This window comes from Centroberyx affinis, unplaced genomic scaffold (genome assembly GCF_046629955.1).
Source record: "Centroberyx affinis isolate AG114_WGS23_722 - 3 ecotype Tasmania unplaced genomic scaffold, CSIRO-AGI_Caff_v1 ptg003420l_1, whole genome shotgun sequence".
Taxonomy (NCBI): domain Eukaryota; kingdom Metazoa; phylum Chordata; class Actinopteri; order Beryciformes; family Berycidae; genus Centroberyx; species Centroberyx affinis.
Window position 1 is genome coordinate 228,551 of NW_027281396.1, and position 18,679 is coordinate 247,229.

Consider the following 18,679-nt stretch of genomic DNA (forward strand, 5'->3'; position numbering starts at 1 on the left):
AGTAAGTAAGAAAAAACCCCCAAAAGAAAGTAGCTTTGAATCTGAGCTTTGGATCCTAAGACTTATGAAAACAGCTGGTGTGCTCTAAGAGGACGTTGATGAGGACCACCTCTCAGTGGACGAGCAATCCCCGGCAGGAGCCCTTTCCAATCCACAAGTGTATGAGGAGAACCCTGGCCATACAGATGTAGCAAAGCATGACATTGTCTTGAAAGAGAAAGCACCTGTAAGATTTCTAAGATTCTCTAAGATATCTGAGCACCTCCTGGCCCCCTTAAGAAGGAGGTGGACCTGATGTCCCTTGGGATCATCAAACTCTCCATGAGTGAATGGTGCAACCCTATTGTGCTGGTAACAAAGAAGGATGGTGCAATAAAGTTTTGTATCGACTTTCAGTACTTGAATTCTATGTCCAAATTTGATTATTAGATTGATGACCTGATCAGCGCCTGGGCAATGTCAAGCATTTAACCACAACTGACCCTAATGGAATACAGAATACAAACAAATGGAAACAAAACAAAGCACAAGACACAAAATAGCATGTTGGAAAGACATAACAGACCTACCTAACCTACCCAGCCTACCCTAACACAGTGGTTCCCAAACTTTTTCTGTCAGGCCCCCCTTTTATGATATAGGAACATTTTCACCCTTCCATAGGAAATAATGGCGCTTTGAGCGGAAACCACTCCGCAGTGTGAACGCAATGTGGGGGGGTATTATGTCAAGCCCCCCACTTTGGGAACCTCTGCCCTAACCCAACCGGCAACACCAACCTTAGACCCGCAGTGAAGACAAGGAAGAACTCCCAAGAACACCTTATTAAGGAAAAAAAAAAGAAGAAAGAAACCTTCATCCTGCTGGGATCCTTGGTCCCCCCTTTCCTGCTATAACAGCCTCCACTCTTCTGGGAAGGCTTTACACTAGATGTTGGAACATTGCTGCAAGGATTTGCTTCCATTCAGCCAATAGAGCATTAGTGAGGTCGGGCACTGATGGTGGGCGATTACGCCTGCCTCAAAGTCAGCATTCCGATTCATCCCAAAGGTGTTCGATGGGGTTGAGGTCTGGGCTCTGTGCAGGCCAGTCAAGTTCTTCCACACCGATCTTCACAAGATTTTTGTAATGAACTTCGCTTTGTGCACAGGGTGCTGAACTTTTCACTCTGGAGCAGAGGAAGTGTTCTCTAGTGTGAAGAATCACACTTCTCCATCTGGCAGTCCAACGGACTGCCCCGTAGTTTCCAGTGAAGGGAAATCTACAGCATACAGCATATAATGACATTCTAGATGACTTTGTGGCAACAGTTTGGGGAAGGCCCTTTCCTGTTTCAGCATGACAAAGCCCCCACACTGGCTTAACTAAGGCATGAATAAATTTCTTCATCTTACCTAAGTAATTAACAAATGCACTCAAGTGCTGTAATTAAACTCTGTTAATAAGCTATTCATGACCGATATGTCTCAGTTTTGAAACAACCTCTTCCATTAATAAACTATTTACTGACATTAATAAAGCATAGCCAAAACAGTACTCATTACGACTCCCTTTAAAAGATCCCCATCCTTCATTAATGGTTTCCTGATGATTAGTAGACATTAATTCATGTTTGTTAACTCTGTGAAATAACCAATTACCTGTTGTAAAGTGACAGCTCTTCATGCCTTACCAATGGCACATACAAGTCAGTGTGAAACATTACTTAATTAAGGGTTCCCTGGCAATGATGCATCCACTTGGTTTTCCAACTAATGGCTTACTGGAGTCAAGACAAGAATTCATGCTTCTTAACAAAGTTGAACTCTGCCAGCACTGCTAATCAAACAAGACCACAATGACATGTTTTTTTTTTGCTCCATTGAGCAGCCAATCGGGTATTCTGCAAGATGTTTATGATGAACCAATCAGACACTTGATCTGCCATTATGAAGGAGATGTTGCTCTTGGTGAAATCTGGTAAGTCTACTGCTGCTTCAATAAGTCAGAATTGCTGTAGAGAAGAAGCAGAACGAATGTTGGAGCTCGGAGCAGAGAATATGATGGTGTATCTTCTAAATGTTTTCGTGCTCTGTAATCTGTGTAAGTAATACATTTCCACTCGTGGGATCTTGTCATGAGAATCTACATACAGAGGTGATTATATGATTTAGGCTTCCTGCTTTTCTGTTTGTTTCAGGTGTGGCACAATTCAATGACATCTATCAACCTGTTTCTTTCCAAACTGCGAAGCTGGGAGACACAGTTACTATTGAATGTCAGATAAACAATGGTATGAGAAAAAGAGTATGGTACAAATTAACTACTGGGAGGAGACTACAGTATGTTGCAATGATGGAGACTTTACATAACAAGAGGATATCTGGCGATCAATTTAATCATCGTTATTCAGTCGCATTTGACAGCATCAAAAATGACTTGAGCATATCTGCTACAACATGGGAGGACATTGGCACATACTACTGTGGAGTGGTATATCTAAACTTCATCGAATTTGGACCAGGAACCTTTCTGATGCTAAAAGGTATTTTATCTGTGCAGTTTACCATTAAACCACTATACTCACATCCCAAGCTAAATTAACATGAATGTGAACAGTGATGTGTCAGTGATCACAGTTCATTTGGTTTCTTCCCCAAGGTCCAAAGATGAACAGTGACTCTGTTGTTCAGCAGCCAGTGTCTACGTCAGTCCAGCCAGGAGACTCTGTAACTCTCAACTGTTCTGTTCACGCTGGCAACTGTGCAGGGGAATACACTAGTGTCTTTTGGCTGAAAAACTCACAAAATTCTGGTCCACAAATGATTTACTCCTCTGGAAATAAGAATGACAGCTGTGAGAAGACCGAGACCGGCTCTCAACAAACTAGCTGTGTCTACAACCTTCCCAAGAAGAACTTCAGCTCTGCCGATGCTGGAACCTACTACTGCGTTGTGGCTTCATGTGGGGAGATCCTGTTTGGAAATGGGACCGAGCTCAATATTAAAAGTAAGACATTCAATCTAAAGGGTTTTATTCCAAGATGCTATATATTGATTTTGAGGGGGGAAAATTCATTATAGGAGAGTATACATCAGGTTTCTATTTTCAAATGGTGGGTATTGCAATAGCAGCAACTTTTCTTATTCAAAAGCTAAATAAAATACTGTTGTACATTGTCTTTGCTGTGAAGGAAATTCCACCCTGAACACGCCACTTGACCTGAGTCCAACTGTTGTTGCACTGGCTTTGTCAAACATCGTTCTTGGGATGGCAACGCTTCTACTTGTATGGGCACTTTGCAAGAGTCGGAGCAAAGATCCCACAGGTATTACAAATTATGCATTATAATCATTAGCTGTACATCTGTATCAGAAGCAGAGTGACATATTCTATAATATTCTGTAGCAAATGGCATTGACAGTAGTTATCTTTGATTCTCTCTTCAGAGGAAACTGATGGATCTTCTGAAGGCAATCAGGTAATGCAAGCCAATTTTTGGTATTACCATCAACCAAAAGTTCTCTTACATACTGTAACATAAAGTGTGTCTTGATGAAAGCTCAGCACCCACATTGCCACATGTAAACATTGCATGGTCTACCTGTTTGCTTTCCATTATACCCGTCTCAACTGTCGGAACAAATCTCTAATACTTTATTTCCATTTCCATCTTCCTCAGACTAGTGATGCAGTTCACTATGCAGCAGTGAGTTTGGCTCCCAGAAGCACCTCCTCCAGGCCAGCCACAGTGAAACACAGTAGAGACGCTGTATTTTATTCTGAGGTCAGGTACCGTCAACAGGACTGAGAAGTTTAGTCCTGGACAGGTGGAGATATGAGGGAGAATGAATATCAAATGCATATCTCTTGTTGACTCTGTTACATAAAGGTTAAAATATGACCAAAGACGTCTCTATCATGTTCTTTGCGAAATGTGAACAAGCCAGCCACTTAGCACCTTGGCACCGATTCCTAATGTCCACGGATTAGTAAACCATGCGCACGGATTTGTAATATGTAGGTTGTACATTGATAACGTTAAAGAGGGACTTTTAGGCCTATATACAGTGAGCCATAGCCATTACGCACCGCTTGGCATACGTATAGTGAGCTATAATAGCCATTAGGCACCTAGGCCTATATGTGAACCATATCCATTGATTGATCACAGCAGTAGGTCAAATTTTTTGATCCAATGTGCGTTCTTCTTATTCCCAAATTGGTGACAAAATGAAACCTATTTACTCAATATAAATAATTCTTGTAGAAAAAGCATGTTGATACATACATCTATAAATGTTGTATGCAACTCTATGGGCCACTGTGGTGTCCCTCTTTGACGTTATCAATGTACATATTACAAATCCATGGGCACGGTTTAAAAATCCATACGCTTTCATTACTAATCCATGCCCATCGCCGTCTGTTTTTTACTCCTCTCTCAGTGTATCTTCACCAGCTTTCATAAGCTTTGTTTCCATATTTCAGCTGTGCAGGTAGCATGCTGCACCACAGAATCAGTGCTACACGGTGATACAAAGTAGCTCGCTGTTCATTGGATAAAAAAAGCTTTGCTGAACATGACTGAATAAAATGCATCCAAAACAAAAACCCATGTGGAGTCTTTTTTTTGTTTTTGTTTTTCTACGAGAACAGTTTGTGAATTTAAAATGGCCGTACGCCGGAAATCCGGCACAGTACCCAATAGTAGAACCATACTGCCAAGCCAAATTGTATTGCCATCTCTATTTGCAATAAATGGTTAAGCTATGACGTGAGAGATTCCTGACAGAAATCCTTTAATTTTGAACACTTTACCTCCTCATCTAAGTCAACAAAATCTTCATCTCCCTATTTCTCTGGAGAGTATGCAAGTAAACAACTTTTTTTCCATTCTACCAGCCTCTTATTGTAGTTTAAGTGTCTGTAGTCGAAAGCAAATGAAAAGCTGGCTAATATTGCTGCTATCCGATAATAATAATAATATTAATAATAATAATAACAATAATAAACTGTATTTGTATAGCACCTTTCATACAAGAAATGCAGATCAAAGTGCTTTACAACAAAGAAATTACATCCATGAAAATAGACATAGAATGAGCATAACATAAGATGGAAAATAAAACCCACTGAATAATAATAAAAATAAAGTTAAGAAATAGAGTACAAAGAGTAGAGTACATAGAATGCATAAAATCAAGTAAAATACAACATTTTAAAAGAAGTGCAGCAGTGCATAATTGCGAAGCAAAGCAAAAAAAAGAGTTTAAGGCCTGTATCAGGAAAGTCATAGCTAGTTAAAGGCTAAAGTGAAGAGATAAGTTTTTAGCTTTCATTTAAAAAATATTTAGCGAGCTGGCTTCCCTGATATCTATAGGTAGTGTGTTCCATAGCTTTGGGGCGTAACTGACAAAGGCTGCATCCCCGATTTTCTTTCGGCTGTTGCTGGGAACCTCCAATAAACCAGCAGCTGATGATTGCAGTGTTCTTGAAGGCAAGTAGTGAAGAAGGGAGTTAGCAATGTAGCTTGGTCCTAGCCCATTAAAGGCTTTGTATATAAGGAGGAGGACCTTAAAATAAATTCTAAATGTTACAGGAAGCCAGTGTAGAGCAGCTAAAACTGGACTAATGGGTCCAATCATCTAATGGGGATATTCTTACTCAACCCAAAGATATTAATGTTACATTCTGCTTATTCTTCTCCAAGTTATATACTTCTGAAATAGAACATGATCAGATGAGATGCAAACGTTTTTTAGATCCACTCCAATTAAATAAAGTACCTTTAGACATATCAGCCTTGCTGGAAGCCCCTGTAACCCTTGACAAACTCAAGAATGCCCTATTAAGTATGAGCAAGGACAAATCACCTGGCATCGATGGTATTCCACCTGAATTTTATCTTTCCTTCTGGCCTCTGCTAGGACCCCCAATGTTAGCCATGGTCAACACTGCCATTCAGAAGGGATCTTTGTCCTCTAATACAAATATTGCTATTATCTCCTTATTATTGAAGAAAGATAAAGACCCTCTAGATTGTGCAAGTTACCGGCCAATCTCTCTTTTAAATGCAGATGTAAAAGCTTATGCCAAAGTCCTAGCGTTGAGATTGGAGCTTCTTACGACAATTTTAATACATCCATATCAAACCGGCTTCATAATATCACGCTTAGCCTCCGATAATGTACGTCGTCTATTACATGTAATAAATTCTGTGGAAAGTCTTAACTCTTCCAGTGCTATCCTTTCTTTGGATGCTGAAAAAGCATTTGACTGGGTTGAGTGGCAGTATTTGTGGTCAGTTATGGATTATATGGGCTTTGGGAGGGGCTTCATCATATGATCAAGGTCCTTTATACCAGTGGTTCCCAACCCAGTCCTCAAGGACCCCCTGTCCTGCAAGTTTTTATTCCATCTTTACTCTTGCACACCTGATCCCAATGGGGCCTACACACTTTCATGCTGCTCTGTTCAGGAAGATCTGTCTCTACCAATCAGCATTAAGACCTTAACTGGATCAGGTGCACAAGAGTAGAACTGGAACCAATACTTGCAGGAAAAGGGGTCCTTGAGGACTGGGTTGGGAAACACTGCTTTATACCAATCCTACTGCTTCAGTCTTAACCGGCAGCATATGTTCCCCCCTGTTTAACCTTGTGAAAAGCCAAAGACAGGGCTGTCCATTAAGCCCCTTCTTGTTCGCCATCGCTCTAGAACCAATGGCTCAGACTATCCGTCAATCCTTTGGTCATGAACCAATCACTGTCTGCAACTCAAAGCATTACTTTTCGCTATTTGCAGATGACACCATAATTTTTCTGCAAAATGTACTGAAGTCTACTCCTCATATATTAGCATTATTTGATGAATTCTATCACGTGGCAGGATATAAAATTAATTGGTCAAAATCCACAATAATGCCATTTAATATGGGTGATTCCGCACCTCTTAGGGATGTTAACCTGAAGGTGGTGAGTCAGTTTAAATATTTAGGTGTTGACATATTCTCCTCCCTGCTTTTGACAGCCCATGGAAATTACAACAAGGTCTACCAAGCCATTTCATCTGATATTGACAGATGGGTAAAACTTCCAATTTCACTTCAAGGCTGGATATCAATCATCAAGATGAATGTACTCCCTCGTTTGAATTTCATTTTTTCAATGATCCCCCTTGCTCCTCCCTCTGGATATTGGAAGAAGTTGCAGGCAAATATAAATAATTTGTGGCCACGAATCAAAATCTCTACTTTACAGAAGGACCAATAATATAGGTGGAAGTTTGCCACCTATTGGCCCCCTGATCCAAGAGGTGGCAAACTTCCAACTACTGAACAAAAATATAAACGCAACACTTTTGTTTTTGCTCCCATTTTTCATGAGTTGAAATAAAAGATCTAAGACTTTTTCTATGCACACAAAAGGCTCATTTCTCTCAAATTTTGTTCACAAATTTGGTTCAATCCGTGTTAGTGAGCACTTCTCCTTTGCCATGATAATCCATCCACCTGACAGGTGTGGCATATCAAGATGCTGATTAAACAGCATGATTATTGCACAGGTGTGCCTTGGGCTGGTCACAATAAAATGCCACTCTAAAATGTGCAGTTTTATCTTGAAAAAGGACATTTATTAGGCACTGAACTATGGATCTCATATGACTAGGGCTACAGATATGCATTTTTTGAAAACCAGTCAGTATCTGGTGTGACCACCATTTGCCTCATGCAGTGCGACACATCTCCTTCGCATAGAGTTGATCAGGTTGTTGATTGTGGCCTGTGGAATGTTGGTCCACTTCTCTTCAATGGCTGTGCCAAGTTACTGGATATTGGCAGGAATTGGAACACGCTGTCGTACACGCCGATCCAGAGCATCCCAAACATGCTCAATGGGTGACATGTCTAGTGAGTATGCAGGCCATGCAGGAACTGGGATGTTTTCAGCTTCCAGGAATTGTGTAGAGATCCTTGCAACATGGGGCCGTGCATTATCATGCTGCAACATGAGCTCTGGTGGACATTACTGCAGTCAAAGCTTGCGACATTTGTGGCATTGTGTTGTGTGATAAAAACTGCACATTTTAGAGTGGCCTTTTATTGTTACCAGCCCAAGGCACACCAAATTAAACAAATTTGTGAACAAAATTTGAGAGAAATAAGCCTTTTGTGCGCATAGAAAAAGTCTTAGATCTTTTATTTCAACTCATGAAAAATGGGAGCAAAAACAAAAGTGTTGCATTTATATATATATATATTTATATTTTTGTTCAGTATATATTATTGGTCCTTCATGCTCCGTCCATTAAGTGTTTGGTTCAACCCTGCATCGTGCCCAGTATGGCGCTCTGTTGAAGACAGCATGGTACATTCTCACAGGTTGGAAGACCTTGTCCATTCCAATATTCCCTTGAAATCAGCCAAGGCTAACGCCCGGGCCACACCGCCTGCATGAGCGGTGCGTGACGGCTACCTCGCTGAACTGCTGCGGCTCGCACGCCTGTGGTGTCCACACAGAGAGCGTTGCTGCTGCGGCGCTGCTGCAGCGCTGCCTATCTTTCTACATTGAGTTTGCCTTTGATAATGGCCATAGAATGTTTAATTTCATGTCATTATAAATGTAATTTATATGTTGATGAGCGGTCCGAAAAGTCAAGAGTTGTACCAAGGAAGCAGTCGCGTGGTTTTTGTTTACCCTCGTTCAGAGAGAGAGAGAGAGAGAGAGAGAGAACCGGAAAAATACTGCCTATAGCCTACGTGGGGTTTCTGCTATGACTACCGTATTTCCACAATTAAAAACCGGTACTCCACTAATTTAGCCGTGCAAGTCACTGAATTTTCCTGTAATTGTCCTGCAAATATTTAACAATAAACGCCTTGTGTTAACAAATGAAGGGATTCTGTCCACAGAAACGCTAGAAGGCTTTTAATTTGAAACGGAAACAGATTTTTTTTTTTTTTTCATGTCTGTGACATATTCTACAGATATAGACATTGAAACTGTATTGAAAGGTGTAATGTTGCTGGTATGATGTCAATATGACTACCAACAGATCATTTTCCCTGTCTATTTGTGCTGACAACCGCGCGCGTCACGCTGAAAAAATAGGCGAGACGCCGAATCTCTGGATGAGCCGCGCCTGAGACGCGCCTGAGACGCGCTGCTCACGCAGGCTGTGTGGCTGCTCTAACCTGTTAACATGGGCGCCGAAATTAAAAGCAACAGGTTCCGCGACGCACACGCGCCGCTCACGCAGGCGGTGTGGCCCGGGCGTAAGTTTGGGCCCATCATCTACAACACTCTTGTGGTATGGCGCTCAGTATGCCAAGAACTTAAAATCAGCCAGAAACACTCCCCTACATTTGACATGCTCTTCTCATGTGTTTGCCTTTCTCTTTAGTCTTGCCTCAATAATATTTTGTTTTGTTTTTATTTACTTACTTATTTACTTCTTGTTGTTGCTTTGTTTAATGTATGTATATCTTGAATATTGCATACCATCACCTTGATAAATGCTAGAGGCAAGTAATATATGGTGTATTTTGGGGAAGGTGTAATGTCTATGACTATATACTAATGTATACCAAATAGAAGTGTTCTGTTGATCCTTGTTTTATGTTATAAATAATTAAAAACAATTGATCACAAAAAAAGTGTCTGTAGTTGATGCAATTTAGTGTTATTCTATTTCAGTGAATGATATTAACTATATCATTATAACATCATAACAATTAACAATGAAAAAATGACTAATATAACATTGAATTATCTTTTCAGCCCACCTCAATCCAGAAAGCAAGGCTTGAAGACAATGTGACAATAAGGTCCAATACAAATTTAAACTCTGTAATCATACAAAACCATAATGAAATGTTTTTTGCTTCATTGTTAACCAACTGATCTGATCCACTCAGCAGCCAATCAGGTATTCTTCAAGATAAATATGATGAACCAATCAGACACTTGACATCGCATGATGTAGAAGATGTTGCTCTTGGTGAATCTGGTAAGTCTGCTGTTGCTTAATTAAGTCAGAATTGCTGAGGAGAAGCAGAACAAACGATGGAGCTAGGAGCAGAGAAGATGATGGTGCATCTTCTAAAACTTTTCCTACTCTGTAATCTGTGTAAGTAACAAATTCCCACTAGGGAACGTGGGATTTTTTTCATGAGAGTCTACACACACATATAGGTGATTATATGATTTAGGCTTTATGCTTTTCTTTGTTTCAGGTGTGGCACAATTCAGTGACATCTCTCAGCCTGTTTCTTTCCAAACTGTGGACCTGGGAGAACCAGTTATTATTGAATGTCATATAAATAGTGCTATAAGAAGTAGGGTATGGTACAAATTAACTACTGGGAGGAGACTGCAGCGTGTGGCAACAATACATATGACCCATAGTCACCGTTATTCAGTAAACTTTAATGGCATCAAAAATGATTTAAGCATATCTGCTACAACGTGGGAGGACATTGGCACATACTACTGTGGAGTGGTATATCTAAACTTCATCGAATTTGGACCAGGAACCTTTCTGATGCTAAAAGGTATTTTATCTGTGCAATTTACCATTAAACATGCATCCCAGGCTAAATTAACATGAATGTGAACATGTCAGTGATCACAATTCATTTGGTTTCTTCCCCAAGGTCCAAAGATGAACAGTGACTCTGTTCAGCAGCCAGTGTCTATGTCAGTCCAGCCAGGAGACTCTGTAACTCTCAACTGTTCTGTTCACACTGGCAACTGTGCAGGGGAATACACTAGTGTCTTATGGCTGAAAAACTCACAAAATTCTGGTCCAGAAATGATTTACTCCTCTGGAATTAAGAATGACAGATGTGAGAAGACTGAGACTGGCTCTCAACAAACTAGCTGTGTCTACAACCTTCCCAAGAAGAACCTCAGCTCTGCCGATGCTGGAACCTACTACTGCGTTGTGGCTTCATGTGGGGAGATCCTGTTTGGAAATGGGACCGAGCTCAATATTAAAAGTAAGACATTCAATCTAAAGGGTTTTATTCCAAGATGCTATATATTGATTTTGAGGGGGGGAAATTCCTGAAATGCATAATTTGATCATTAAAAGAATACAAATGACCCCATCCTCAATCATGTTAGCATTTTCAACAAAGCTCTTAAGATAGCTAATAAATGATACATATATCTCACAAGTTTTATATTAATGTCTGCAATCATTATAGGAGAGTATATATCAGGTTTCTATTTTCAAATGGTGGATATTGCAATAATAGCAACTTTTCTTATTCAAAAGCTAAATAAAATACTGTTTGTTCATTGTCTTTGTTGTGAAGGAAATTCCACCTTGAACTCACCACTTGACCTGAGTCCAACTGTTGTTGCACTGGCTTTGTCAAACGTCGTTCTTGGGATGGCAACGCTTCTGCTTGTATGGGCACTTTGCAAGAGTCAGAGCAAAGATCCCACAGGTATTACAAATTATGCATTATAATCATTAGCTGTACATCTGTATCAGAAGAATGACTTATTCTCTTATATTCTGTAACAAATGGCACTGACAGTAGTTATCTTTGACTGTTCAGAGAAAACTGATGGATCTTCTGAAGGCAATCAGGTAATACAATTCATTTTCTTTTAATACCAAGAATTGATTTATACTCAAAATTCAACACTGATGTTCCAACATGTAAACTTTGTACGGCCTATCTGTTTTCCACTAGACCTTTCTGTCTCAAACTGTCAGAACAAGTCTCTAGTCTCTAATACTTTATTTCCATTTCCGTCTTCCTCAGACTAGTGATGCAGTTCACTATGCAGCAGTGGGTTTGGCTCCCAGAAGCTCCTCCTCCAGGCCAGCCACAGTGAAACACAGTAGAGATGCTGTATTGTATTCTGAGGTCAGGTACCGTGAACAGGACTGAGAGGTTCAGTCCTGGACAGGTGGAGATATTAGGGAATGAATATCAAATGCATATCTCTTGTTGACTCTGTTACATAAAGAAGGTTCAAATATGACCATGGACCTCTCTGTCATGTTCTTTGTGAAAATGCCACTGAGGCTTAGCACTACTTCAGTGTAATTAAAGCTGTACTAGACAACTTCGCACCCTTGCAGCTCCAAATGGCAGCGAGAGGTGACGGTTTGACTTTTTAGGACTTCAGTACCCAGAGAGGATGTACCGACAGTGATGTTTAGGAGACAATTTGTATTTCTTTCTCAAGTTTAAAGTGACCATACCGACACCAGAATTTTATACTGGCAAATATGATGAATGTACGACGTCTGGGGATGGGACACTTTTCTCTATTGCAGCTCGACTTTGTGATTTAGGCTGATAAGATGGGTGTATTTCTACATAGTAATCTTGCCTATAGTGCAGATTTAATATAAGTTATTTAATAGCAGGAAAAACGTAATTCATAATAATAATACTACAAGTAAATGGCTCACTTTTCTATAGTGTGGTATTCTTAAATCCTTACATTAATGAAGATGCCTAAAATGCTACATTCAACATTGTTGTATGATTTCCTCATATCAAAATAAAGTCTTTGCATTTTGTCCTCAATAAAGTATTTATTGAATAATGTCAGTGTATTTACAAGACATTACAATGTCTTCAATGTCAATCAATTGTATGAGTCAAAGTCACAAAGTAGAGTGCAAAGTAATACAACCAAACAACACAATTTTATAGCTCTATGTTTCACTTTGTAATTACTCTTCTGTGTAATTGCTGTTTCTGTTTTATTTCAGCTGTAATAAAAAAACAGTGAGTAAGCCTGCACCCAGAATTGTACTTTTTGAACTTGGACACTGCATACTACAAACTAGACTCTGCATGGGTATGAAGTGTTCCTGGACGAGATCCATGTCTGAACCAGTAGACACTGTGTTCTCCATCACTGGTCCCAGTTTGTACTGTACAGTTCAGAGTCTCCTGGCTGGATGGACTCAGACACCGACTGCTCCACAATCTCATTGAGGTTTAATATTGCTAATATTTTTTACCTGTATTGAATGGTGACATTGTCCTTTATGTGCTGAATAAGTTCCATGGCACTGTTGACAATGAAATCAATTCAAAATGGTTATAAAACAAAAATTACGTTTTTAAATATAGTAAATCTCTGTAGGCTTTATCTTTATAGAGGCACAAAGTTTTACTCTGACAGCAGCACAGAAAATTTTCTGTGGCAATTATTTGGAGTTGACAAGTGCTGATTGGGGAGTTGCTAAACTCTGATGGGTGTCGACTTAGATAAACACAAGCATACTGTCCATTTTTACACTTTCAGTTAAATTAACACTGGAGATTTTGCTGCAAGTGATAAGAAACTTCTATGATCACATGATAATATTCAAATTTAGGCCTATAGCATCACCTAATGAAAACATTTTGATGGCAGCTCTTCTCACTCACATCCACATTACGTTGTTTCTCCATTTGCTTTATTCTCACATTACTTCCCATTGTTGCTTCATTCTTATCAGGGCTAAGATGCAAACAATCTCCATTATGCTGCTCTAAGTCTGATCAGGAAGAGCAGACTAAGGCAAAGGGACAGCACAGAGAGTGTCTGTAGAGAGTAGAAATGAGTAGAGCACAACTATCCTTCCATTCACCTGCTCAATTAGTAATGTTTGTTTATTCATTCATCATGGAGCTACTGGTGGCTAAATTATTATGATGGGCCATGAAACAAAAGGGCAGAATTTACAACACGAACTAACAATTCACAAGACCAAATGTACAGTGTAAAATTATGGTAAAGGCATACTGAGTAGGCTTTTCTGGTTGTGGCTAAAAAAAAGTTAAAAGTACAAAAAACAAGTACAGTGAGGCAAAACGCCAAGCAGACAAGGCTTGTTCCATTTGCATTTATCAATACACAGGATATGATGTTAATATCCCTTATGCCATAACCCATGGTCAGCATTCATATGGAGGCCCAATTCAGAGTTTAACAGAATGATACACTGCCATACCAATGAGTAGCCTACCATAGAAAACATCAGGCTTCACCGTCATAAATCTACAGCACCATAAGACAGGCAGCAACATTCACCAGCTACCTACTCTAGTTTCAGGGTGAGTGAGTGTGAGGGAGTCATTGTGGTTATCAAGTGGGCACCCTCCTTCATCGATGTTTAGCTGAATTAGGCCCACGACACCTCAAGAAGGCTCAACAGTATATTCCAGCGTCCCAGAAACACCCCCCTCTTTGCCCAGACTCAGCAGACCCAAGTCCACTATACTGTCGCTGTCACCTGCACCTTGTTATCAACAACACTATTTTACATCACACACTACCATCAATATCCCTTTCTATTCAGAACATTAAGTTAACACGCAACATCTGAACCCTACCAAGTCACACATACTAAGTTTACATCCTACACTGCCCAAGCAGAGAGCAGATACTCGACCAACTCAGCAGTCTGCAAGCTAAATCTGACTGGCCCTGCTGGCTTGTTTGGCAGCTTCTCATTGAGTGCCGGGGCCCACTCAGCTGTCTGGCCACCCTCAATGTTTTTATAAGTCACATGATTAATCAGAGGCCCCATTTGTGCGGGCTTTAGGTATGGTTGCTACCAACTTCTAGCACAAGCCTACCTCAACATTCTACTAGACGCTTATGCAGGTTCTAATTACCAAACAAGTTCTGACTCAGTATGTTCACTCATGTTGCCAAGCTAATGCTAACACAAGGCTGCAAGACTGACACAAGCATTCTACCAAGCTAATGCTAACACATAGGCCTACACAAGCATGCTACAAAGCTAGTGCTAACACAAGGCTGACACAGGCATTCTACCAAGCTATTGCTACCACAAGGCTAACCCAAACATGCTACCAAGCTATTGCTAACACAAGATTAACTCAAGCATGCATGTGCAAGCTACTGCTAGCACAGGGCTAGCTCAGGTAAGCTATCTACCTCGGCTACTTTGTGCCCCAGTTAGCATGTTTCCTTCTCATCCACAGCCACTCACTGGCACCCATGGCTGCTTCTGACATAGTCTTAACTGCCTGCTTTAAACTCTGTCCACTAGGGGTGTAATGGATACTGAAAAAAAATCAGAACTGTTCGGTTCACCACCCACGCTTCGGTATGCGCATGTGTGCCGCGGTTCATACGGTTCTGTGGTCCCCCACGCCCTATGTGGGTCTGATCTCCCTGGAGAGTATCTGTCCAGTTGTCAGAATTACATGTCAATCTACGATGACATCACATCTGGATTAGCCTACTAACACAGCAGTAGCCTATGGAGCAAATTGTGGAGTTGTAAGTTTCACTTTCAGACTCTGCTGCTGCTGCTCTGCTGGTCTGTGACAAATGACAAACATGACGTGATGCTCACATCGGCACATTAGAGATCGATTTGGATCAATTTGACCAACTTTTGATTTTGTGGCTTCCGTGTCGATGTTGCGGCAGTGTGCCGCAGAAGAGCCGACGTCACTCACATCACACACACAGCAGGAGGAGAGAAGAGGTAGGACCAAAACAACGTTTTGCTCCCGCAGCATCTCTCAGTGCGAGTTCACACAGGCACACAGCAATAACTAAAACACTGAGGTAGTGATGCAAGGATCAGGGGTTTTTTTTAACCCGCGACCACGAAACCGTGAGCTTTCTGAACAGTTACACCCCTACTGTCCACTCAGCTGCCAGAGCAGAATACTTCAGCATCTTCCTTTCATAATCTTCATCTACTGCATCTTCCCATGACACTGTGAGTTCCATAAAATACACAATCCGATGTGACTCTGACCACAATACCAAATCAGGTCTTAAATTTGAGATGATTATCTCTCTAGGGATCACAAGCTGTTTCCCTAAATCCACTGTCATTTGCCAATCTCGTCCTGCCCCGAGCTGCCCTATGGCCTGCCTGCCTAAAATGGCTTCCCTGCTGATCTTTCCTCCCTCTCTGACAAACTTAATCTTAGTACTCTCTCTCCTATCAGGAAATTAATTTATCTCTACCTGAGCACTTGATTATGTCTCCAGGTGTATGTTCCCTGAGACAAACTTGTTTTACCTGATAATATATGCCTAAGTGTAGCTATGCCTGAACACAATGGGCAGGCAGGATCCTCACCTACCCATTGGCTAAGATTTTGGGGAGAGGGTAATACAAGAATGAGAATGAATGCGGTTGGCTTTCACCCGTCAGTGAGTATTGAGTTATCATGTGTTTGCAGTAGTTGCCTATCAAGTTCTGAGTGTGTGCCAAAACTACAAGAAATAGTATCTCCTTCCATACAGTATGTGAATGGATCCTTACATAGGCAAAGCACGCTCATAAAAATAAGACAAGGGTTTATTAATACCTTCCTCTAACTAGAAATGTAAGCACAGGTCGCACCTTTCAAACTAGCCAAGTCTCAGCCTTTAACTTGTGTTGTCTCTTCTGTGGTGAAGGTGGTGTGAACTGCAGTGAGCGAAACTTAAGTCCTTGCAGAGCTTTTACACAGGAAGACTGGCCTGTAGCCTCAAGCCCACAGCATCTTGCAGTTCAACCAGCCTGGTGTCATGAAATTTTGTGAAATGAGCATGATGTCTTCAAATGCAAATAACATGTTCTGTACACAAAAAGTGAGACAAATACATTTCCCCACCAGGAAAGGATTACTTGGAGGAGACATGACTAGAAACAGGAAGTAGTTTGACATGAAATACTGAAAGTAAGGGTGTGGAAGTCTGGGTGGTGGATGTGTAGATACATTTACCTTCAACTCCAACGACCCAAGTTACCAAATCATGTAAATAAGTACACTGGTGTGAGTAAAGGTTTCATTTTCAGCTTAAATTTTTATTAATTATCCATGACCAAAAACTTACCCTAACCTTAAAGGAATAGTTCACCCAAAAATGAAAATTCAGTCATTATCTACTCACTCACTTTATTTACTTTAATTGGTACTTCTTCTGGGGATCTCTGGGACAGTTGTATGGACTAACAAACTTTACCCGATTTTCTACTGGCATGGGGGTGAGTAGATAATGACTGAATTTTCATTTTTGGGTGAACTATTCCTTTAATTCAATTGATTTGTTGCCTAACATTAACCAAAGTTTCAGTTTCACAACTCGCCATCTGTGTTTCAGAGCTTGTGCTTATTTCATGAAATGTTATGACTGTGTTCACTGTGACTGTAGCACAGTGAACAGGACATAACATCCATCAATGAAACCATTATAGCATCCAAAACCATTACTTTCGTGACATAACATAATATCTACTCTACCTAAAGAAACCACAAAGAACTCATCAGGTCACTTGTAGTAATAATAATAATACTACTACTAATAATAATAATAATAGTAATAATAATTAATTATTTGTATAACACTTAACATCAGTTTACAAAGTGCTTTAAGAATCAAATACAAACAAATGTAATTCTCTTAAAATGAAAAGATAATACTACAGAAGCCCTGAAAGGCAAGGTGAAATGTGTTTATTATCTTGTTAATCTCGTTCGGATGAGTTAGTAAGTCGTTCGGACGAGGGCTTCTGCCAGTAAGTTGTTTGAAAGACTTAGCACTGGCATGGAGTAAGCTTTCCATAACCTAAAACAGATGCATGAAACAGCCCAACTACCTTTCATTTCCTGATGGAAACTTCAGGTTTGACCAAAATCTAAGACTGGCATAATCTAAAGGTCCTTATACTATCTCTAACACTGTGCAAATCTAATTTATGATGGATATCTGAGGCCAGCATATGAAGCCATATTTATTGAAATGGGGGCTCACACCAGCGCAAAATAGCCTAGCCATATCCAAGCTGCAGGCTGACATGAAATAACCACTTCCACATCTCCCCTTGGTAAGAGCAGGCACAATTAAAACAACCCATTGCGCATGTGGCATCATAACACAGGCTGATGGAAAGCATGGGAGTGCAGATACATGGGGTACTGAAAGTTTCACCAAAATCAAAACTCTTGCATTAATAAAACAGTTCCTTATGAGTCCAAATTTACCAGCATTCACTATACATATCCAACTTGCAGAAATCTGATGTCTGATCTTTAAATGGAGACACGAGGAACACCGCATCACACCAGCGTAAAACAGAAAAACTGACATCAAATAATCATAGTAAGCTCAATAACAAAAATGTCCATTACCATTGTAACTCCCAAAACGTCTAAACAAACTACCTGTGGTTTCAATTTGATTTAAATCTTCCAGTATAGAGAGCAGGCACAATTCTAACAACTGTCAGGATATCTGCACCTCGCAGAGCACCAACCGACCGGCCTGACTCTGGCAACTGTGCTATCGAGGCTATAAGCTTGACAAAGGAAAAGTGCATTTACAAGCAAATTCAAGAATACTTACATAGCCTAATCTTCAAATGCCATGATTTTTTTCTTTGGAAGATGATTATCGTCAAAACCTTTAAGCCTTTCTTTGACTGTAAAAATGTAACTTTTCACAACATCACAGGTTTCAGTCTTAGTTCTCTGGATTCTAGCTTTGGAAGAGTCATTCATGTTCTCAAGTATGGAGTGAACTACATAAAATTGTATGAACAGCGTGTGAATTTAGTGTGTATTTTCTGATCAAATACTGACTACATGCTACCAAATGATCTTTTCCATCGCTGTATCCCCAGTTTGCTTGACAGGTATTGAGCAAATCATCATAACTAACCAGTTACTACTAGTTGGACAGATAATACTATG

At 40.3% G+C, this 18,679-nt stretch overlaps 2 protein-coding genes across 2 annotated transcripts; both read left to right on the forward strand.

The window, feature by feature from the left end:
- The first annotated feature begins 2,004 nt into the window (after positions 1-2,004).
- LOC139660900 (signal-regulatory protein beta-2-like) lies at positions 2,005-4,506 on the forward strand. The gene is made up of 6 exons (XM_071539170.1): positions 2,005-2,082; positions 2,180-2,524; positions 2,641-2,988; positions 3,173-3,307; positions 3,429-3,460; positions 3,662-4,506. Exons 1-6 carry the CDS (start codon positions 2,016-2,018, stop codon positions 3,788-3,790), a joined length of 1,056 nt encoding a protein of 351 aa, XP_071395271.1. The 5' UTR covers positions 2,005-2,015; the 3' UTR covers positions 3,791-4,506.
- A 5,530-nt stretch (positions 4,507-10,036) lies between these two features.
- Positions 10,037-12,608, forward strand: LOC139660908 (signal-regulatory protein beta-2-like). Its single transcript, XM_071539181.1, has 6 exons — positions 10,037-10,110; positions 10,217-10,534; positions 10,637-10,981; positions 11,303-11,437; positions 11,552-11,583; positions 11,762-12,608. The coding sequence occupies exons 1-6, from the start codon at positions 10,047-10,049 to the stop codon at positions 11,888-11,890; spliced, it is 1,023 nt and encodes a 340-aa protein (XP_071395282.1). The 5' UTR covers positions 10,037-10,046; the 3' UTR covers positions 11,891-12,608.
- Positions 12,609-18,679: the final 6,071 nt, after the last annotated feature.

Excerpts from the sequence above, each read along its gene's own strand:
- LOC139660908 (XM_071539181.1), top strand. The coding sequence starts at position 10,047 with ATGGAGCTAGGAGCAGAGAAGATGATGGTGCATCTTCTAAAACTTTTC. Across the intron at positions 10,535-10,636 it reads AACCTTTCTGATGCTAAAAG|GTCCAAAGATGAACAGTGAC; the intron begins GTATTTTATCTG and ends TTCTTCCCCAAG. Across the intron at positions 10,982-11,302 it reads GACCGAGCTCAATATTAAAA|GAAATTCCACCTTGAACTCA; the intron begins GTAAGACATTCA and ends TTTGTTGTGAAG.
- LOC139660900 (XM_071539170.1), top strand. The coding sequence starts at position 2,016 with ATGTTGGAGCTCGGAGCAGAGAATATGATGGTGTATCTTCTAAATGTT. Across the intron at positions 2,989-3,172 it reads GACCGAGCTCAATATTAAAA|GAAATTCCACCCTGAACACG; the intron begins GTAAGACATTCA and ends TTTGCTGTGAAG. Across the intron at positions 3,308-3,428 it reads TCGGAGCAAAGATCCCACAG|AGGAAACTGATGGATCTTCT; the intron begins GTATTACAAATT and ends TTCTCTCTTCAG.